The following is a 23,157-nucleotide window of genomic DNA, read 5'->3' on the forward strand; positions in this document are numbered from 1 at the left end:
TGACAAAGGGGAGACAGAGAATCGAAATCTGAAGTGCAAAAGGAACATTAATTAATATGACAGTCAAACTGAACTGCCCATCCCTTCCAATGAGATGTTCTGTTCAACTCCATGAGATGGAGCTGCAGAACTCATTTTGCATCCACACAGCAACCAAAGCCTTGCATGAATTTGTAAACTGAGGGTCAAAGCTCTGGCTCAGCACCCAGGGCAGGGCAATCCAGGAAGCATGAGCAACCAAACTCACTTCGTGCTGGTACAGATATTTTACTGTCCATTTGGTCATAGTTTATAATCTCTTTTTGCTGGTCTCATGAGGGTGTGGAACAAAGCACCACAAAGCTGAGCATTAAATCCTGAGTATCAGAACAGCATGATCAGCACTGTTAGGAAACTGTGCTCACGACATTCACATTCCCAGTGTTACAGTGATGAACAAGAAAGGAGCTAGCAATGAAGGTGTAATCCAGATCAACAGATATTTGTGTTACACATAGCTTCACACATTGATCTGGATCCCTTTCAACATTTCATGCAGTAGTCTACAAGCAAATAAAACATGGAGTTTCTACAGTATTTACCTTCTTCACTTTTGCTGTAAACTAGGCCTTGAGGATGAATACTGACTGGCTTGTCAGCCATATTTTTAAGGTGAACCACTAAAGTATCTCCCACTTCAGCACGCAGGGTTGGTCCCAGAAGTCCTGTAGTTATTTAAGATAAAGAAAGAGGAAAATATTAATAAAACAGTATGTTCAGTGAAACAAATAATTTTCTCCCCCTTCAAAAATATTAGCTCTCAAAATACAAGTTTCAAAATTAACACAGAGAATGTAATAACACTGCAAGGAAGATTTACCCATAAAAAGGCATATGGGAACCTAAAGGATATAGTGCATATTCCAAAATGTTATAAATTTTGCATCTGGCAACTAGCACTTAAAAATCATGGGAAAATAAGGGGGAAATATCAAAAAATTCATCCTGAGGTTCATTGAAAATTTCTAGACATCTTTCACATACAATTTAATTAAAACATTTTAGAAGATAAACATTTTATAATTTAAGAGTTTAGAGAAAGGCATTCAAACACATTATTTTAAGTAGCACTCTGAATGCCAGAAGTCACAGAACAAAGAGATCTTTCAATTCCCAAAAGTTATCCAAGCAAATAATCATTTCCACATTGCAAATTTCTTGAGGCATTTCCTGCAAAAGATTTCAAGAGCTGGTATCCCTACTCCCCATGTTGCAAAAACAAGTAATTGAAAAAGCTGCTAAGATAACTTTTGGCTTGTAAGTCTCTTTTTTGGTAAACTATTTTGTATATATTTAGTTTCAGGCCTTAGGCTCCTTCACAAGGAATTCATAGTGTCATCGCTGGGGCTGTGCCAAATCTAAATGCACGTGGTAAATCTCATCAGATGCTGAAAACAAAGGGAACAACTTTGTATGGTGCAACTGATTTGCAGACAGCCACATCCTCTGAAAGCCCAACCTCTCTACGGCCTTTGGAAGCCTCATTCCTGCACTATAGAGACCTCATCCCCTGTGCCTATTTGGTTTATGTGCAAATAATGGATGCAAAAATACAAGTGTGTTTAGGTTGCCACTGGCTTTAAAATAAGGAACGAATCAAAATACTCAGGACATTTCATTCCTGTTTACCTGCAAATGTATTTGCTGGTTTTTCTTTTTTAAAATCCACTTCATATTCTCTGTAAGAAATTTTCTTAAATACAGGATCTGAATGTTCCAATCTGAAACCAAAAGAGTTATAAAAAATATTGAGAGGACAAAGATTCTCAGAGATGCCATTGTTGTTTGATGGAAAACTCAAAGATGAATCTTGGAAATATATTTAATCACTTGCACATTTTGCTGAAGGAAAGAACACAGTCCAACTCTTTGTAGTGTCTTCACTTCTCCCTCTTACTCTATTGAATTTATGATGTTCCCGAACCAGATAATGTCATATAGGGCATCCAATACCCATACCTAGAATAGTTCACCAATGATTTTACAGGTGGTTTTTATGGGTCCTTTTGATTCTACAAAGGTATAAACATGCCTTTGTTTGTCCAAGACACAGAGGAAGATGTCTCAACCATACTTAACCTAGAAAGCATCTGACAAAAGAGAGAGAAAGAAACCTGAATTTCTATTTATTCAGCCATATGGTTGAACTTTAAGACTCACCAGAAGGGTTTTTAAACAGCATTAACAGCAAGCTCCTGTCATAGGAATGACTCTGAAGGCAAGCAAGTTAGAAAATGAGAAACACTGCAAAGTGCCCTTAGTCTTGTTACATAAACAATTTGACACCCAGGAGACCACAAAATGTTTTCTTAGAAAATATTTAGGCAAGCAGAAGGAAACCAGCAAACGACATTTCTGCAATGGAAACAATGATGAGAAGAGGGCTGAAAGGGTAAGAGCCCTTCACATTTATTGGTTGATTTACTATAGTATGTAGGATGACTGAATCCAATAGTAATTCCACTTGCTCTCTTTGTAATGCCCTTTCAGGCACATTTCACAGTGAGGAGCTGATGGCCTGCTCAAGCATGGGGAGGCTGAGCAGAGAGAACCCACTTCAGTGACATCCTGAGTCCATAAGGGGGAGATCTCTTTTGGAAGAGATCTCTTGTAAATTCCTCTGCACCCCTCTCTCACCACAGCAGAGTCAGGCAGAAGCAATTGGTGTTTCAATTAATTCCCCCCTCCTTAAAGACATTGATAAAATTTTATTTAACTCTTTAAGGGGAAAAGGATGGGATCCATAACCTTCATTGACAAGAGCTGCCCTAATGTGGCAAGGTTCATGAGAATATGCACCTAAGACTGTAGGATAGAAGAGGAAATTTATCAGCGCCAGTTGTATAGAGAGGAGGAATAAAATACCTAGCACACTAACACTTCAGAAACATCACACTATGCAAGCAGTTCTAGTTACAGAACTTCCAGGAATTGCAGCAGCAACACTGCAAGATGCACAGATAATACATATTCACTTTATGCTGAAGTGCCTTATAAATAAACAGCACTTGTACATAGTAACAAACCTCTGCAAAGATAAAACTGACACTCAGAGAAATAAGGTGTCCTTTTCTAGTCAAAATTAAGGAAACAGAATCCACTTTCCTTTCAATCTCTCAAGTTATTTATAAATAAAAGCACCAAAGTAACAGATTCTTACACTGCATATAGACATTCAGCTTCTACTGAAATCAGGACAAGTTACATATCCCAATACCTTTGGGATCCAAGCCATCAAACCATAAACTCTTCCTCAGTAAGTGTATTTGTGTTGTGACGTCTTTTGTTTTTCTGTTTTTTTGGGGTTAAGTTTGTGGTTTTGTTTGCTTGTTTGTTTGTTTTGCGTTTTAGTTAAATTTCTATAAGCTCTATAAAATTCATTAGTCCCATCTGGGATGTGACTGGCTCTAAATACTGGCAAGGTAACCCAATAGACACTGCATATAAAATACTGCTGGGTTATCTCAGAGAACTTCAGCTGAGGTTTTAGACAGTCTTGTGAGTCTCTACTGCACAAAAACACTCCATCCACAATGTGAATTTAACCAAACAGCAGTTGATGCTTACATTGATGCACCCAGTGTAGAAGAGAATGAAGCTTTAACTAGTAAATTCACATGTCCAGGTCAATACTTAAATGGCAGCTGGCTTCATGTTCCTGCCTTTAAATCCTATTCTCTTCTGTCTTGCTGGTTTGACATTATGCTTATACCAGCTCTATTAAACTGTCAAGGGGGTTTTAAAATCACAAGAACTTTGCTATAATTAGATCTTGGGAAAAAAAGTTAGAAAGTCACAATCTGAACTGGAAGTATCTTTTCCATACTATCCTGAAATGCAATACATGTTCAGAAAAAAAATCACAAACAACAACAAAAAAAGACAAAAACCCAAGTCATCCACCTATATATACATATAAAAAAGCAGCAGTATACAAAAAGCCCTTTTAATGTAGGAGGACAAGTAATTTTTAATTAATTTTAATGTTTCATTTTTAGTAGTTCCCCTCCCTAATTTAAACACAACTCGAGATTACATCCAAGTTCTGAAATCTGTAGCATTGCACTTGCAGTGTTTATAATCCTAAGGACAGCAGCAGTAATAAAAATAACATATTTTATATTCTTGATTGGTGGGTGCAGGTAGGCTGGCCACTGTGCAATGCTATCTGAAAAAAATAAAATCAGTATTTTCACTTAATAAAGCAGAGAAATGCTTGATTTTACCACCTCTACTCATCAGAATGTACATTTCACAAAAGTTCTGAACAACTCAGAAATGGTACTAGTTCCAAAGTTCATCTGGCTCTGATTTAAGTGAAAGTGATAGCATCAAAACTGGAACATCATTATTCCTTCAGCAAATTCTAAAGTCCTAAAGTTTTTGAGATCTAACCAAACCATGGCTCAACATAACATTGCTCAACATCCATGTACCTAAAATAAATACATTAAAAAACCCCAAGCAACCAACATTAAGCTATTCAAAAATGACAAAAGCAAGTCCTGGAGTTTATTTAACAGAAGTGCTCTGAAAGCATAAAAATAATTCTATCCACTAATGCAGCAAATAAAAAGGAACTTTTAATATGTCACTGGCTCTAGTTCAGATCATGCTGTTTAAGGTCAACCAAGTTCCTCTGAAATCAACAGATTGTGCTCCAAAGTCCTCCTGGTCTCTCCAATTCCACAAGAGATGAGAGACAAAAACCACTTGTCAGTCCCAAGGGAGGACTAATTTCATCCTTCTTATCCTGTACTTTGTTACCTGGACTTCTCCTCAGGGTGTGGTTTGTAGCTCCAGCTGGTGATCTGTGCAGCTATATAGTGCTCTCTGACCTTCACAGCTCCTGCCACATGCTGCTCTGAGTCTGGCCACCATGAACCAAGCAGAAGCAAGAGAAAAAGCTGCAAGCAGTGCAGAGTCATGGTAGAGATGCCTGTTAAAGCTGCTCTGGAAGACAAGGCAGAAACCACTGCTTTTATTGCTGTTGTTGCTTCTAACTTCCCCTGAGAAATGAAATAATTATGATGCAACAGGGTAACAACATTTGCTATGCTCAGGTCATTGCTCTTCACCTCTGCCTCCCCTTACTGACAGGGATCCAATAGAGATAAAAAACTGTTTAAACGATCTTCCTTCCCCTCCTCCACACCACCATGCACCAAGAAGAAGCAGCTTCAGCCCCATTAGGTGGTTGGGTCATTGTGTACTGAGGCAGCAGGATATCAGAGGCAGAAGATTATTTAGATTACTTCAATTACAGGATGTTTGACTTATGTGGTTACGAAGAAGGGGGGCATATTTTCTATCTTCCCAGAAAACAGAAACCCAGCACATGGCTGGCACTGATGGAAATTTCCCAGGTTGATGCTACACCTCCTAAGAAATCATTCCCAGGTTAAAAGCAAAATACTGAAGGATTAGGTACAGGGAGTAGAATTGGGTGCAGAGCTAAAATCTCGTTCAGATCACCATGCACTGCATGCTCAGAACAGTAAGGCAGCCGCCCTTCCAAATGTTGCCAGCTTCAGCTTGATTCCCACTACACTCCCAAATACCTCAGGTAATAGGTAACCAATGGGCTTCTCAGTGGCAGCTACCAGGTCAAACAGGAGACTTCTAACCTAGTCTTGACTAGGATCAGTTGACATTTATCTAACAAGAAATGATTAGGAAAATACCTTTTGATAAGATAATTACCAATGTCAACTGTATTACCAAAAATGTTTCCCCGCTTTTGCCAGTACTAAGAAGCTGGTCAAAACAACAAGTAAATTGTTGATCATGTTTCCCACACACTCAATTACTAGAAAAAGAAGAAATCCTATCTATTTTTGTTGTGGCCAACGCAAGAAAAAATGAAAACAATATTTTCAATAATGTTTCCCAAATATTTTAATGAAAAAATTACCGACACCCCAAATCAAAACAACTCCAGTCCAGAACTAGACAAAAAGGACAACATTTCATTTTGGACTACTTCAAAAGAAAACCTGATCAATTCTAGGTTTGATATATTTTTTAACAGCAGAATGGCCTAACTGGCAGCTTGGTTAATTCTATCCAAACTACATGGTACCATAAGGACTTGAAAGAACTAGGGGAGATGAAAAAAAAATAAAAAATTGAAGACTAACAGCTAAATGCTCACTACCAAACATCAGGATCATTCGGTGCATAAACCTGAGAATAATCGTGCTCACTTAGACAGCACATGACTACCAACATCATGGTATACTTCTTTAAACAAATCTTCCTGTGATTTTGTTTAATGAACTGTTTGCATTAGAAATATTCATTATAAGTAGGCTTCTAAGAATTTTTCCTTTTAATAAAAAGCTAAAATATTGCAGGCTAAAAATTAATACCTAGATTATGTGATTAACACCCTCTGCTTTGTGTCTGTGAGCTGGGAATCATCAAAGCTGACGCCAATTGGTTACTTCCCTTTTATCCATTTTGAGGAATTTGGGAGCTGTATTTTTGAAATTTCTTAGTCAACGAATTATGCAGCATTACTCTAAAGGTAAGAATTTCTTTCATAAGTGTGGCTGATCATATTGATAGTTTTAAAGATCAGTATCAAATTGAACTAGAGATACTTTCCATTAAGCTACATTGACTACCATTTGTTACTCTTCTTTAATCCTTTAAGAACAAGCAATCCAATATTGGCTGCTTGCTTATTTTCTCCTCTTCTCACATTTTAAGTATCAATGTAAAATTGACTTGCCTGAAATCATCTGCATCAGCCTTAGGTTTTTTTCTTTTTTCTTTTATTTAAGCTATTCCAACACATCACATCCTCTAGGCTTTATGAAGTTTCAGTGTTCTGAAAATCATTATTAATAATCCAAAGATGTTGTTCCCTTCCACCTGATCATTAATTTCTAATATTTGTAATTATATCTTGTCTGATGTTGTAAAAGTCTAATACATACATTTTTTTTAAATTAGTCTTGGTTGCCTGCAAGTTATTACTATTAGTCCATGAGAAGTGACAACAGAATATATTCTTTCAGGCTGGAATCTTCCAAGACAATGCAAGTTTATTGGTTATTCATACATTTAGCTGTGATCTTTTTTTCTACTTCACAACACGGCACATGCTGCAAACTTCGTATTTTATCCTCACTGCTTACTGACATGTTCAAGTGTAAATTACAAGTCAACCACATAAAAAAATCATGTGGTCAAAAGCCATGCATGGCAGAATGTGGGTCCAGTGCAGGCTGGCAAGACAATCTCTGCAGCACAATGAACAAGGGTATTCCCTAAATAAAGCAGTACCTTTGGGATGTACTGATTCTGAAATGCCAAATGAAAATTGGGCATGGAAAGAGAAGCCTAGGAAATATCTTTTAACACTAAGAGCAGGTCTGCATCTTCCAACAGGGCAAGACTATTGTCTATTCTGACACCCAGTAATTATGGTCCTGATTTCTTGTTATGCTACATGTGAAAACACACTAAGGGTATACTTGCAGTCCTGCTCTAAAAGCTGACCAGTAAAATTAACTGGCAGTGCCAGTTTTCCACCTAGGCTAGGTGAAATAGCCTAGGCTGATTCTGAGCAATCATGAACAGATCTTTAAAAAGAGATGTAAAGTGGTGATATGTAACTTGCTGCAAATAACAAATTAGGATCCACAACAAACTTGTTTCTACTTCATCAAAAAAGATACCCTAAGCGCCAGCAGGAAGGCATCATATCCTGATGCCTGCCATCAGCTTTCACAACTGGTGACAGACAGGGAGCTAGTACAGAGAAGAAAAAGTTGTACAATTATTGTGGAATTGCTTGCTAATAATGTCCTAAGAGAGATCTCTCTCTCATTCAAATGCACCAATCAAGGCCCCACACTTGGTTTAGTGCAGGGTGAACAGGCTTCATGGGCAAACAAGGAGTTAATTATTGAATCGCCAGGGAACACGTGGTTCTGAAGCAGGTAAAAGACAGAGGGGGCACTTACCAAATCTGCCAGGCACTAACGGGAACACAGGCCATCAGCCAAATATCTTCACTTCTCCAAGTGGGTGCTAAAGCCAAGAAATGTTAACCTGTGAAACAGCTCAGTTTAGAAGCCGAAAGTAGACGTGCTATGCCAAAAAAGACATATAAGCAGGCAAAAAGAAAAGATGGAAGAGAAACGAAGGCTTTCTTTCAGAGAACAAGTCACACAAAAGAAGATGTATGTCTCTTGATGACAGCCCACACAAGAACACATTGTGTACACTGTTAAGGGGAGGCAGGCTGTGTGACTTCTGTGGTCATAAACAAACTAAAAGGCAGTAAGAATGTAGAAGAGCATTTCAGTTTGCCCTGGCACTTCAGAAGTGCTTCAGAAGACAAATAATCATGTTAATTTAAACCTAAATACATTAATGTTTTAAACTTGTATTTCTCTTTAGCAGAAATGCAAATGTCCCTTGTTAGAATTGGGGTGTTTCTCCAGTCGATGTTTACCAAAACCAATTATTTAGCAGGACCGAAAACTATTGGTACAGAGATGCTGAAGTCAGTAAGGTTACATGAAAAAAAAATAAACATGTTTATTTTCTAAACACTAAAACCTAATTTCAGTGCTTTAACGAATTTGTCTAAAACCACTGGCTTGTGGTCTGAAAAAAATCATTTTAAGGAACAAACAAGAATATACAAGCTTCCTCTCTTCAAAAACTGCATTAATGATATTTCACTTAAAATTCTGGACTGACTCAAGTGAAGCCCATTTTTTTCTTCCTGTGTGTTTAACTTTTGCCAGAAAAATTTCGGTTTGACTCAACAAACAATTTTCCTCCTACTCATTGTTTGTGTTCTCTGTGTTCCAGTTTGTCTTCTTTACTAAGAGATTTCTGTATTTGTCCAAGCTTACAACTGATATGCACCATGGGAGTAGCTGGCCTCATGCTAAGTCAGTCTAGCAGCATATTCATCTTGGATTTCTTTCTGTAGAGAACAACAGCAAGGATACCAGTGCAAGAGTTTGCAGCTAGGAAGATTCATATTCTTTTCATCATAAATCATCGTTGCAACTGAAACTGGACTATCAAAAAAGAGAGAGCCTCTTATCAAGTTGTACACACCTACTTCCAACAATAAGGATATTCTGATATTCTGAATGAAATAAATTTTTCATCCTTTATACAGTTGAATTTTCTAAATCCAGATATAATTTTTTTCCCCCAAATACTAGACTTAAAACAGATCTTGCAAGTTACATGCATAAAAAGTTATTTTTCACTAGTAAAGTGAAAAGGCACGTTAGGCACGTTTCAGAAAGAAACATGAAATCAGTAAGCTCTTAGCACAGTAAGACCCTAAATTATAAGCATCCCTACAGACTTCACAACACAGACAAATTCAAAGCATTCTAGTTCTCTAGCAATGGCTCAGGCTGTTTGTTAGCAAGCTGGTTAAACAAACTCTACCTTCCCATACCTAAAAATGCTGCCGCAGAAGGACAAAGTTGAAATTGCCCTGTTTAACACTTATTTCCATCCTTTATTACTTGTAGCTTAGGCTTTGATCAGACTTTTAAAACACTAATACAGAACTGCACTTCCCACACTTAATACTTTGATTTTTATCTTCCACACGAATTTTTTATTGGAAGCAAGTATTTACTGGTATTTAAAAATTTTTTACTATTATTATGCTATTTTTACATTTCATGTACATTGAAGACAGATATCTGAAGTTTGACAATAGGCTGTGATGATCATTATTTTACATCTCTGTGAGGTTATTCCCTTTGCATCATAACTCATCCACTCTGCCTAATCAGTAGAATCAAAATGTCACCCACACCTTCACTGCATGCAGCACCTATAAACAAGAACATACCCAAAGTCCAAGATCAAGAAACAGAAGGCAAGCAAAAAGCCGTAAGAACTGTAAGGTGTATCGTAGGAAAGTGAGCAGAGCAGAACCCCTCAGAAGCTCTTCTGATGCCAACACAAAATTCAGGTAATTAATAATCATGTAGGATTTGACAGAAACTTTAACTTAAGTTACTATGTTTAAATGTCTATAGTAGTTCCTACAGCAGCAATCTTTGGTTCTATCAGGAATTTTAAACATTAATCCCAAAGGAAGAGGAGGATTAAGGTACAGTACAACTGCTACAAGTACACCCAGATTAAATTTGCTTATAAGTACAGCTACTTTGATAAGCAGCTAAGCAGAACACCATGTCTTAGTCACCACAGATTGGCTTTTTCAACACCAGACAGTGCAGGGCTAAAAATGCCATAAGGTATTTAATATCACGGTGATGATGGAAGCCATTGGCAAGTTTTCTTCAGTTCTGCTATGTCTCTTTTTCTGTTAGGGTCAGAGAAAAAGGCCTTCTTTGGTTTATACATTAAAAATAAAAAAATTATGCCACTTGCTTTCATCAAAAGCCTGACAAGGAAGAATGTGGTATTTTATAACTTCACTTACTGGAGACTTATGAAACTAATTCACCTTCTTACAGGAGACTTTTAGAGAAAAGGATGTTTCAAAAGATTCTGATGCATCAAAGGAAAAAAGTATACATCACTACTGGTTATTTTAAGTCATACTCCCTCTCTTTGCTCCCCTATTTACTGGGTGGAGGACAGCTGCTTCCTTTGTTACCAGAAAGCCCAAAACATCTTTTGAGATTAGCCTCCTAGGCAAATTCCTATGGCATGACTCAGTGGGTGTGGTTAAGTTTTTAACAGGTTTCAGCCAGCCTTACTCTTCACTAACATAGACATTGCTTAAGATGTCCAAAAAAGAGGAAGTAAAGACATATCAAGAGGAAAGTCAATTTTAGCATGAAACACACAACCTGATTATGTGTTCCCATGTAAGTAAGAGCATGGTAGAAAGGACAGCCAAAACACGGACCAGCTGTGCCAGGAATGGGACCAGTCTTCCTACCCAACAGTAAATTTAGTCCACTGCAGACACCCAACTTCTGATTACCTTGCAGAATCCAAGATGGTTGCTTGGGAGACAAAAGTGCTTTCCTGAAAGGCAGTTTAAGTGAATCTAATTACTATAAATATATGCACAAATATATATACAGAGACATGATGGTCCTTTCCTCCAAGTTTCATTAATATAAACCTTACATTTTACAGGGCAGAAAGCGGCTGCTAAAGCCTGGATGCTTCTGCAATATCTGAATCCGCAAACAACTCCATGCATGTTCATCCCAAGGAGGAAACCATGCTGTTAGACTGGCAATTAGTGTAGCTGAGGCAGACAAATAATCAAGATTGAACCTTGCTCCGACATAGCAATCTTTTCCTTTACCCTCAAGCTGTATTTTTGTCAATAAGACTGTTCTTTATTACAAGAGAAACAGACCACATAATGAATAACCTTCTTCTGCCTCCTCAAATATTCCATCTCTAGTCTTGCTCAAGTATAAATCACCTTTCAAAGACTGGTTAGTTACAGTTACTTGTTAAAGCTGTAGTCAGACTTTCTTAACAAGACAATCACTTATTTTTTTCATCTTTTAAAATATTCCTCCAGCAAGAGGAAATATAACCATTCATAGCTGGAAAAAAATACCTCCACAAAGCTCCCAAGTGAATTTAAATGGGAAAAAAAAGGTACATTTTTAGGAATCAGCAACAAAGCCGTAACTATTACGGCTTATCTACTTCTACTTCTTATCTACTTCTACTACAAAAGTAGATCAGTTTCTAACATACATGAAAATATTCTCATGGAAGGAAATTAAGGAATTGTGGAGAAAAAAAATCCCACCTCTTAGTGAAGCATCTGTACTGGAATGAAAGTGATTTATTTATATTACACACAGAGATTTTCATTAAAAAGGCTGGTAATGGAACATTTTATTTTAATGCATCAAGTTGATAAAAGATTAGTTACAGAAATTGTGTATAATGTTGTATAAGTGACATAGATGGGTCATTTAAAAAAAGATTTGATAATTAGAGGAACACATCTCTTATTTTAGTTACATCGTAAAGTGCCTTGTGTAGTCGTATTCTATCGTTGGAATGACAGCCTGTACAAATTTCAAGAAAATAAGAAGGTACCTGAGTTTCTTATTAAGGAAAATGTACAATAGCTAGAAATCCAGCAAAACAAAGCAGAAGTCACATTCTTTGCAGAGAAGAGTTCCCTTGTATATGTCACTTTCAAACGCATGCTGGGCCTGAATTTGCAGTCTGGAGTATATTGAATAATTACAATCTGAAGTCTCTGTCCATGTGGGAAAGAGGCAGATAGAAAACTAAAAATTTAATAGAAATCACTACTTTCAATTGACTATTAAGTTACATTGGTACTGGATGTAAGTAAACCCAACTGTTTTGACATAATAGTCTCACAGACCATTTCTTCACAAACAGAAGATGTATGAAAATGAATAAAGAAATGCTAAAAATGCACCAATTTGTTAAGTGATTAAAAAAAAAGAAAAACAACAACAACAACAAAAAGCCACCTGCAACTACTGAGGACTAGGAGACTTGAATCGTGACAGACAAGTTATTTTCCAGTTCAGTTCCAGCTGCTTGTTGCACAAATTGAGCAAGTCTCAACTCATACAGTAAATGAGAATTTTACTGATTCAAGACCTTTAGCTGCTCAGTAATTCCTGCTTATTTGCCCTACAGCAGCAAAGAACACTATTTTGAAAGGACATATTTGCTTTTATCATGGAGGTTGCTCTAGTCAGAAAGTATACTATTGATTACTACAAAGTATAACTAAGATCACTCAGCTTCCTGAAAGAAAATTTTGTGAGGCATTTGATATTGATGTTCAGAGTGGTTTAAGTGATTTTCATTGCTTTTTGTCAGCAATGTTGTTTTACCAAGATATTGCTCACATGCACAATAGAGAATAGTGGGACTTCTACATCTTTGAGAAATTAGTTTCAGATTAAAATCCAATACAAAAGCTGCTCTGCTAAGCAGTGATTACACTCTGGATGGGGTATGTGAACCTCCAGTCTCACACTCCTATACTGGCATCTTCCATTGGATGCTCATAGCTACCTCCTTCACACCCTTACAAACAAGGGCTCAATCCTGTCCCTTCAAACCTGCCTGCCTTCCCCACTGCTCCTGCCATACACCACCTCATGTTCCCCCAAAAACTTAATGGAGTCTGTTTGCACAACGGAGCTGATGCCAGAACTCCAGCAAATGTTACCCCAAGCTGCTATTCACTGCTTTCACACATAATTGTGCTTCAGCTTATGACCCTTGAGGTAACAGATCTTACACTGCAAGAAGTGTCCAAGAATCTGTGTAATAATGAAAAAGGATACATGTGAACTCCAAGTTCTCCCCCACCTTCTGCGACAGTCTCGATTATTTTCTTCATGACTTCTGCATGCCTGAAAAACAGATCAGAAACAAAACATTTTAAGGAAGAGGCAACCCCCTCTTCATCAGGATGAATAGGTTTTGTGCAAATTAGACAATTTTGGACCATTAGGTTCAGAAGCAGCAAGATGAAATTTTCAGTTTACCGAGAAAGTAAAATAGCAACAGTAACTGAAAATTAACATTAAATGATGAATGTAACATTATTTAACAGCTCCTTACATTCCCACAGAAAGCCAAGAATGAAGTACGCTAAAATGTAGATTCAATGCCCTATGTCAAATGTATGCTTTAATGTAGAGTGCCACTAGAGTGAATGTATACCGCTTGACACCAGTATAACTTTTAATCGCTAAATGCCAATAGCATTTAATGCCAATAAAGTCCCCAGCTAAGTCCCTAGAAGGTAATACTGACAAGCAGCCAGCCACCAGAAGTCCTAGATACCCCTGAAGATGATATCTAGAAACTGCTGTATCATTTTTAGCTGTCTCTGCTGCACTCAAACTTGTAAAATTTGAAGAGGTTTAAAACACTAAAACAATTAATAGTTTCCCAGGAAAGGCAGATTAAATCAACCCTGCATAAATTCAGAACTATTGCTCTAGGAATGGTTTAGGGTATGGAAACTTTCTCTGGTGGTAACTTGGGTTCTATAGCAAATCAACAGTTTCTAAGCTAGTTTCTTCTTGTAATTGTATTATTGTAAAGCACTACAGGGAAGGATAAACACTTCTCAGCTCACTGAGTTTTTACATTCTTATCAGTGACATCCCAGACCTGCTATCAACCACATGGTATTTGTGCAAAAAGCCAATCCTGGGAATGCAACACAAAATCACAGAATAGCCAGGGCTGGAAGAGACTGGTCATCATCTAGTCTAAAGCCCTCCTTGCTCAATAAGCAGTCAACTAGAACAGATCACTCAGTGTTGAGTGCTAAAACTTGTCTGCTATAGTTTGGAATATCCTTAATGATAAAGACTTCAAAACTTTTAATGACCAGCTACAATTTGGAAGTAATGTTCTTGTTTTCAAAGCAGTTCTTGTATCCCATAAACTAAGGGATGAAGAACATATCAAATCAGAGGGGAGAACTACTGTATGTTAAATTATGTTTTATTTATGTACCTTTAACACAAACTCCCAGGTTGTAGAATTAATCTTACTTTTATGTATACTTCAACCTTGTTTTAAATGGAGGATTCTGCAGGTAATCTTCACCAGTGACATAATACACGGCTGTGGGCGTCCATCTACACAGCACTGCAGGTAAGTGAGCAGCAGTAGTTTAAAATACCCATCCCAAAACAACCAAAGTGCCAGCTGAAAAGAAGGATGAGTGGGAAGCAGAGTTTGCATAACTTTCTGACCATGTCTTGATACCAGTATGTCAATCTAAATAGCTGACCAGCAACTGGCATTTAGTAATTGCCTCCAAAGTCATCATGCTGCCAGTAGCTGCAAACAAGGAAGGAAGCTGTTGCAAAGTTACCAAGACAAACTGTAAACAGGAACATGCAAGTCTGGGGAAATATTAAAGGTCAGCATTTGTCATTTACTGTTGGTCTTTGCAAGTCAACTAACCCTCAGAGCTGATTCCAATTCTGGATCCCCATGATGCCCTGCGGAACACATGCCATTTCAGGTGCCAAGGCCAGCTGCTTCTCTGTAGGAAGCTAGCCACTGCCAAAACTTAAGTTTTGACCTTATGCATAACTGTGGACTGGTTTTTTTACTGGCACAGAATACAGGTCACCATGCAGCCATCAGAAGTCCTCAACAGCATTCTGACCCAACTTCATACATCTTAATGACATTTGTTCTTTTTTGTTTTCTAAGAACTATTCTGGTGCCTCTAATTCTATAATGGCCACAGAGTAATGGTCATTCTCGCTGTCATACAGTTACTCATGAAAAGCTTTGCAGGTGCTTTATAAACTTCATAAAGTTTGTTCCATGTTTTCAGCTCCTTCTGTAAGAAAACTTGGAGGAATGAGCATAAAATATATAAATACACTACACAAAGGAAATAAATAACTTTTGAAGAAATGTAAGCTAAAATACCGTGCCATCTAGAAATCTTTCCCTGCAGATATTTAGAGCACATTAGAAGCAAAAAGAGTTCAGAAGCCTATCACTATTCTGAAATGGAGACAAACAAGTCCTTGGAATCAGTGCAAGAAATTATGATTTAACTGTAAATGTGTTTAGTAGTTAACCTGTTTGACAGTCCCTTCATAGCACACAAAGAAAAAGATGAGAATCGTGATTAAAGCAGTTTACAGCAATTAATGAGGAAGTTGACTATGTTCTTCCCAGTACCATAAAAATGCTGACAAGAACTACAACTTACAGAAGGGCTGTAAGATGAACAATTTTCACTAACTACTCAAAATAGAAGTTATCTCAAGCAGCTGACAGTGGCATCCGACTGCTGTTTCTTTCCTTTCTCTGACACCAGGATATGCACATTGCAATAAAAATGTTTGGAATCATACAAATATCCTACATTACACAATTTCTATAACATTATGGGAAGCAACAGCAGCAGACATAACTAAACAGTCATAGCTCCTAGCTGAATTGAAAACAAAGCAACAAGTTTGGCTGTTGGTTTTTATCCAGAAGCCCAGACCTTCTCAGCTGTTAACCTTACCAATTTGAAAAAAACAGAATAGCTTACTTGGAAAGTAAGAAAACATTCTTAAAACCTCCATTTTGGATATGCTGTTAGCCTCTTTCTTCACAGCCTCAACACTACCTTTTAAACTCTTTCCAGCGTTAAGCAGTTGCAGATCCATGACAACACTCTTTGAGAAGGGCTACAGTTTCCTCCATTTTAAGACTAGCAACAGAGCTGTTTCACCTCACTATCCACCATCTCTTTCATGCTTAAAACTAAAACAAGTCTCATGATGTAAACCATTCCTTCAAGCATAAGTGTAGATTACATAACAAAGGAACTGGCACTTCACTGGCTGCAGAGGAAGTAAAAACATGACCACAGTGCTCTCACCTGTGAAGAGACTCAACCCAAATGCAGAGATTAGCAGCGCACTGCTAACACCTCTGCAGAGCAGTAACTAAAATTAAGCAGATAAAATTGCAGCCACAGCCCAGTATAAACCCCACAGTTCTACCTAGTCAGTGAGGGCTATCATGCTGAAATATCTCTGCATCTTTGTCTGTTCTTAGAGTGCCCTTCAAATACACATCAACAGGAGCTTCTTCCCAACCAATTTACTAGCAAGGCTTCCAGCAAACACAAAGTAAATTAAATTTTGGCTTCAGGATTTTTTTCTTCCTTTTCTCCTATTAATCATCTTCCCAGTCAGTCTGTTAAGACCTCCTACATTCCTCCCACTTGACACTCCATCAAAAACACTAGTTGCACAAAAAAGATACATCCATTTTTTGTCCAAAATCCTTCGGACAGCAAACAGTAAGACAGTCAAAGTCACTGACAGGTTGAGATTATGACTGGTTTGTTCATGCAAGGTACAAAGCATAACACCTTACAGGATTCAAACCAAAGATCTACCTGGTTCTCCTTCCTATTTTATAGTACATGCTCAATAAAGAGGCTGGAACAAGCATCTCATAAATGCTCTGTCCAAAGCACTACTAGAACTGCATTTCTAGCATACTGCTGGAAATTACCCGGGGACTTTCTTATTCTGAACCCTTCTAGTAACTACACTTTAAACTTTGACAAATTTTTATTTCATTAACATACTATTGCTTAAATAAGTACTTAGTTTAGTTAGGTGGTGTGTGCAGAAATTAACCCTTTCTAGCTTTGAAAATGCCAGCAGAGTAGCATTCAATGCCACCAGTTTCACTATTGGAAGAAAACATAAATCCTATTACTTCACCTCCTGTGTCATTCATAGTGAAGGTCACCGATATCATAACTCCCTGCTCAGCTTTTTTCAAATATTAAGGGGCAGAGATTATTCAATCCTTTCTCATGGGAAAGACCTTTATAACTTCAGTTATCGCACACAAATCTCCACATCTTTCCCAGTTTTTAGTCTTCTTTCACCTCATAGACTACAGAACAGATGACCAGAGCTGTACTCCAGCATTCAACATGTGGTGGTCCCAGAGATTAACAGAGGCCTTATGTTGTTTTACGCTCTATTCTTTATCATTCACTTTGCAGTTCTTCCAGTTCTGCTTCTTGTATTACTCTTGAGCACCCAGGCTGACATTTTCATGTTAATGCAGACTTAAACCTGATGATTTAAAGACCAAGAATAAATTTTACTACTCCAAAATTTTCAACTAGACCACTAGAGGGAAAAAAATTACTTCCCAGTACAACGGCTTCTCTGCTCAATACTGTCCATATGTATGTAGACTGCTTGGCAAAAGCAAACACTTTTAAAAAGCAGCAGCTAATGAACTGTGAACTGCAAGAAACATGATATACAGATTTACAAAGCACATGAATAAGACCAAAATTAGCCATAAAATACTTGTTGCAAAGTTCCCTTGCTCTCTTCTCTAAAGACTGATGAACAAATAAATGCTAAGCCAGAAGCTCAGAGTTCAAAGAATGCTTTGAGTCTGTGGAAATGACCACAAGCTGGTCAACAAGTTGATTATTTGACACTCAGCTAGTTACATGGATAGCCCAAGTGTTTAAGTCAAAGGAAATTAAACTTAAACTGGCAATCCAAACTCTATATGTTTTTCTTTTAAACATATGCAATCATACAAGGATTTTCTTAAAGGTAAAAGCCCAGATTTGTACCTCCAGGAACTTCATACTGTCAAGAAGAACTACACTGTTTCAGATACTGGCTCTGTATCACTAAGACACCTAAAAGGATGTTAGGGCCTACATCTAAGACAAGATGCACCTTTCAAAGACTCAAACTACAGGCTGCCTATTTCTTAGGTGAGAAACATGGAAAATGGTACATTAAATACCCAAAAAAAACAACTGTGTTTTGCAGTTGTGTTCAACAAATACTTTGGTGCGACAAGCACAATCTCTCTACTAATGAGTGCAAAATTTAAAGGGGAGCAGGAGGTAGTTAGCATAAAACAAGAAACTGCTATTTAATGTTCAAATAGCCTTTTCATCTGTCAAAAGTATACACTGTACTGCTGTTCTCCCCAAAAAGTAGACAAAAGTATAAAACTTTATTTAATGGAATTTTGGTAGTCTGCCACCTCCTGGAGTACATAGAGAAGATGAGTTAAAAAAGCAGGTTGATCAGTGAAGACAGTGCTAACTGCAGAACATGCTGCAGTGAGCACTGGAATGAACTCAGATAACTGCTGGTCACTTCCTTTCATACTGCCTCAGAAGCTAACAGACCACTACAGTAGCCAATTGTAGACATATGTCTAGAAGACCTGAAAAAAACCCTTAACAAAAGCAGTGAAGTGCCTTGTATCTGCAGGCTGTATCAGACCAGAAAAAAAGACTTACCTGCATGGATGAACTGAACACATGGGAGGTGGAGGAAGATGAGGATGGTTTTCAATGGTCACTGTTTTTTTGACGTGATCTTGACTAATATCTTCATACATATGCTCTACTGTTAGAGGCTGCCGCTGCTAGAGAGGAACAAGGAACACGAGAAAAAAAAGTGTTACTAACAAAGAATCTTGCTCCTTTCTAACATCAGTAACAGATGATGCTCCAAAAATTACAGGCATCTAAAATATAAACGTTCTGAAGGTACAGTGAAAGAACTGTGTTAAAATCCATATGTTATAAAAATAGTACTGCACAGATTTTCCTTTGAGTGGTGTAGTCAACGTATTTAAAAACCGACTAGGTTCCCATCTGGGTATTTGAGCAGTGGGCCCTACCCAACTTTAACTCAAGAAACGTAGTGATTAAAGGGAAGAACTATTTATATATTCCTTCCTTTCTGAAGGAGATGAAAAGACATACCTGCTTCTACAGTGCAAAAACACCAGTGGTTTCCTTCAAAATGTGTTCAGTTATCAAGTGCAGTTTTCAGTGAATCGTTCCAACTTATTCCAAGTAAAATAAAAGTCCTGCCTACAAGCCTATGCTGCTTAACGGTTTTCTCACCATTTTTTCCTTTACATTTCTATTGTAAATAAGCAACAAAATAGTCTACTTGATACAGTGAGCCTAATTTCACAGAAGTAGGAAAAACCCCAAAATAGATATACCTCATCATATCCAAATAACCAGAGCCTTGGAGTTTGGTAATATTTGTCATAAGTGATGTAGAGGTCATAGGTTCTAGTCTGTAGAATAGCATCTTCCCCTCCAACATCAACTTTAGTTTTGTTAGCGTCTACAATCTGTCGTGTGTCAAGCGTTGCCTGGTTCAAGGTAAAAATAACAAGATTAGAATAATCTTGCTTGAGTTCCCTCCTTTCCCATCCTAAGCAGTTATGTAAAACTGTAAAACTTTTAATAATGTTCTTAAGTGGGCACAAAAAAACCCCAACTTATGGTTTGTTTTTATTTCTAAATTAGGAGCATCAGTTTCTCCCCCAAAAAGTATTTTTGTTTTATTTTTGGGGATTTTTTTTTTACTTTTCAAAAAAGGTCTGATTTTGTAAGGAAGTAGGCAGCTATGCTGTTACACTCCCTACCTTCTTTCATAAACAACAGACAATTCCTATGAAATTCAGAATGCAAAGGTCTCAGTTTGTGCAGGTTCATGAAGACCTTAGCATAGTACCACAAATAATGAGGCCTTCTGTTTTCTCTATAAAAGTCTGATGGATTGGTGTAATCTAGTGAACCTACAGGCCACTCATCCTCCCTGTGTAAGCCCCAAGAACCACAATTGCATTTTTTAACTTCTTGTGAATACAGCTCTGTGTGTACAAACAGAGCAAAAAGGATTAGCAAAACCAAGGAATATTTCCGTGGGAAAAATCTTTGAGGACCCAAGGGTTCAAGTTAGTGCAGTAGATTGGCAGGAGACAAATCCATAGGAATCCAAGCTCAGTAACCCTATTACTCATAATCTTGTTATTTCACCCATTTATCATTATTTTTATTTCGCTTGTGCTTATATTGTAACAGGCAAGATAGAGAACTGTTCACTCACATCATCTGTCTCCAATAGCCCACTTTCTTCATACTCTGAAAAGAAGACCCATAAAATTCTGTGTTCAGCTTGTAGCCAGTCATTATATTTGTCATTCATAAACAACTACTTTAAAAAAATCTACATGTATCTAAAGAAGTTTTATTCAGGTCACCTTCCCAATCCCCAAACCAGACTATCCCTTTTTAAACACAAATTTGACCAAGACTACAGTAAGTAGGTGGAGCTATATTTCAGTGATTTTATATAGGCAGATTGAGTTTAAGTGTAGGTACGAAGCTGGAAGGAAGCTGTGCTAAATCCCTAATTTATACTTTCTTAGATCTGTTCTGCTACACAATTTTCCAGTCACTAACATTCAGTCAGGTTTTTGGCACACAAGTTAGAGTAAACATGCATCCATAAAACCATACAAAGGACACTAAAGAGCACAGGCCTACTGAAATTTTTCAGCATGAATTCCTTGCAAAGAATGAGTGGTGTTTTAGAGTGTACTGCTTTAGTTAAAGACCTGAAATAAAACATGTCCCACCCAAGTTAAAGAAATACCTTCCATGTCTGCAGCTTCTCCTTCATCTTCCTCATCATCATCTTCACAAGATGCTGAACACTCTGGTATTTTTATATTATCCTTTAGAAGTTAAATTGAAAATACTGCTTTAATGACTGTTGCATCTACATAGCCTAACAGCCCCAAAAAATTGAAGGTGTTAAGTCCAGTCAACACATTGAGTGAGCCAGAAAGATAATTTCTGAAATATTAAAGAGGACTACACTGAACTCAAATATTTGCTTAATAACTCATTCTTGTTTCAAAGTCCTATTATGATATCAAAAATCCATTTAAAAAGTTTTCCTTTGACTTTGCAATTTGGAATTATTTAATTCCTAAACAAAGAAAAGTGACCATGGTGTTAAACAATCAAGAGATCCACCTATCTCAAATGAAAGGCAGTAACTAAACAGCTAAGACTAAACACGTAGATTAAGATATTTTAAATTCTAACCCACAGCCAACTGTGCAGCAGTTATCATAAAATATCACAAGGAAGGGACCCATAAGGATGATCGAGTCCAACCCCCTCCTCTTTGTGGGACTACATAAACTCTATTATATGACTAAAAGTGTCACCTGCTAGGGAGGATCAAACAGGAAAGCCTTATAAATATGATTGCCTGGCAAAAGACTTTGAGAAAATGGAAACTATAAGTGAGATTGAAATGAAAGCAAGCTTTGAGATCCCTTAGTTACTGAACAATGGGAAAACGATGTGGCAGGCTGAAGGTAATCCCCTTTTAATGAAACAATCCCCTCTGCTTGCAGGCAGGGCCAAGGGTCAGAGCAGACCCTGCCAGCTTGGCAGAAGGGGTCCAAAGAGTAGTTTTTAGGGTTTAAAATGTAGCACAGTATGGTAATGTAGTGATTCTTATAGGCTGTATGGAAATGCTATAGGATTTGTATCTTGTACTAGATTGGTTAGTGAGAAGCAGAATATTCAACACAGAAGATGATTTATTGTATTGTAACAGGAACTTTGCTGTCTTAGCTCTTACTTACTTACTTTCTTTCCATACTCTCACTCTTGCCTCTTAGCTCTTACCCCTTTTACTCTCTTATGCTTTTACGCTCTTACTCTCTCATCCTCTCTGCCCCCCTCTTCTCTCGGGCCTGCTGGGAGCTGCAGCTGGCAGCTCCCAGCAGGGCCCTGCATCCGTGCCCTTTGGAATAAACCGCAAGTTCCACGACCTGGCTTCAGAGATCCCTCGTCTCCGTCCATCCTGACCATGCTGACCCCCCGTCACTCCTACAGTCACCTAGTTTCCCAGACTGTGAGCCCTGTCCATAATTTTTTGAAAACACAAGAATCACAAAAGGTATCACATTTTTATATAATTCTGCAATGCAAGAATTACAGTCTAACAGAAACAAATACAGCACAAGCCCACAGGTAACTTTTGGGCCTTGCATAGCATAGAATCCAATGGACAGACGACTCCAAAGAAATTCAGAAAGTAAAGGTCTTAATTTACAGAGATTTCATAAAGATTTTAGGAGAATACTCCTAATAACTACTACAGTTAGAAGCTCCTCTAATTCTGAGCATGAGGTAGCTGATTTTTCATTTAAAATATCCAAACCACCAAAACCAATATAAAACTAAGTGACAAAGTGCATTGTCAAACAGAACATCAGCATGAAAGAGCTGTCCTCCTGGATTGGCCCTGCAAGCAAGCAAGTTTTTCTACACACAACAGAAATAAAATCCAATGCAAAACACAAAACAGGAGTTATAAATCAAAGTAACATTCTGCAAGTATTGTGTTTTGCAGAACAAATGATCAACTTTAGTTATTCCTTGAGTATTGCTTCCACGCTCATGTTACTGACTTGTAAAAAAGCAGTATTTTTACTATATTCAGCAAAGTCATTTGGAATATCTGCACTTCACTGCTCATCAAATCGATAGCATTTTGAGCTGTTTATAATCATGTAGTAACATAGGGCTGCCCATTTTTTCCCCCTAATTTTTAGAATCCAAAGCTTCTTGGATGCTCACAGCACACAGACAGAACTCCCCATACAAGTTCATCTTTAAAAGCATTTTGTGTCTCTGTGACTTTCTTCATGTTTCTTAAACATGATAGCCAATACCTTTGCATTTCAAGTACTCCCTGAGGACTTAAATTTCAGGTTTGTTTCCTG

At 37.6% G+C, this 23,157-nt stretch overlaps 2 protein-coding genes across 2 annotated transcripts in view; both read right to left on the reverse strand.

Annotated features, from left to right (window-relative positions):
- F5 (coagulation factor V) overlaps positions 1-8,226 on the reverse strand; it is a 36,605-nt gene extending 28,379 nt beyond the window's left edge. Inside the window, exons 1-4 of the mRNA XM_005420537.2 lie at positions 8,016-8,226; positions 4,807-4,992; positions 1,669-1,760; positions 582-704 (exon numbers count right to left, since the gene is read on the reverse strand). Coding sequence (XP_005420594.1) covers positions 582-704; positions 1,669-1,760; positions 4,807-4,967 — 376 coding nt within the window. The 5' untranslated portion in view covers positions 4,968-4,992; positions 8,016-8,226. The remainder of the gene's footprint in view (positions 1-581; positions 705-1,668; positions 1,761-4,806; positions 4,993-8,015) is intronic.
- A 3,586-nt stretch (positions 8,227-11,812) lies between these two features.
- Positions 11,813-23,157, reverse strand: part of ATG3 (autophagy related 3) — a 21,040-nt gene continuing 9,695 nt past the window's right edge. The window contains 6 exon segments of the mRNA XM_014306825.2: positions 11,813-12,090; positions 13,332-13,400; positions 18,839-18,966; positions 19,558-19,713; positions 20,454-20,488; positions 21,003-21,084. Coding sequence (XP_014162300.1) covers positions 12,009-12,090; positions 13,332-13,400; positions 18,839-18,966; positions 19,558-19,713; positions 20,454-20,488; positions 21,003-21,084 — 552 coding nt within the window. The 3' untranslated portion in view covers positions 11,813-12,008.

Source organism: Geospiza fortis, unplaced genomic scaffold (genome assembly GCF_000277835.1).
Source record: "Geospiza fortis unplaced genomic scaffold, GeoFor_1.0 scaffold1, whole genome shotgun sequence".
In the NCBI taxonomy this organism is placed as follows: Eukaryota; Metazoa; Chordata; class Aves; order Passeriformes; family Thraupidae; genus Geospiza; species Geospiza fortis.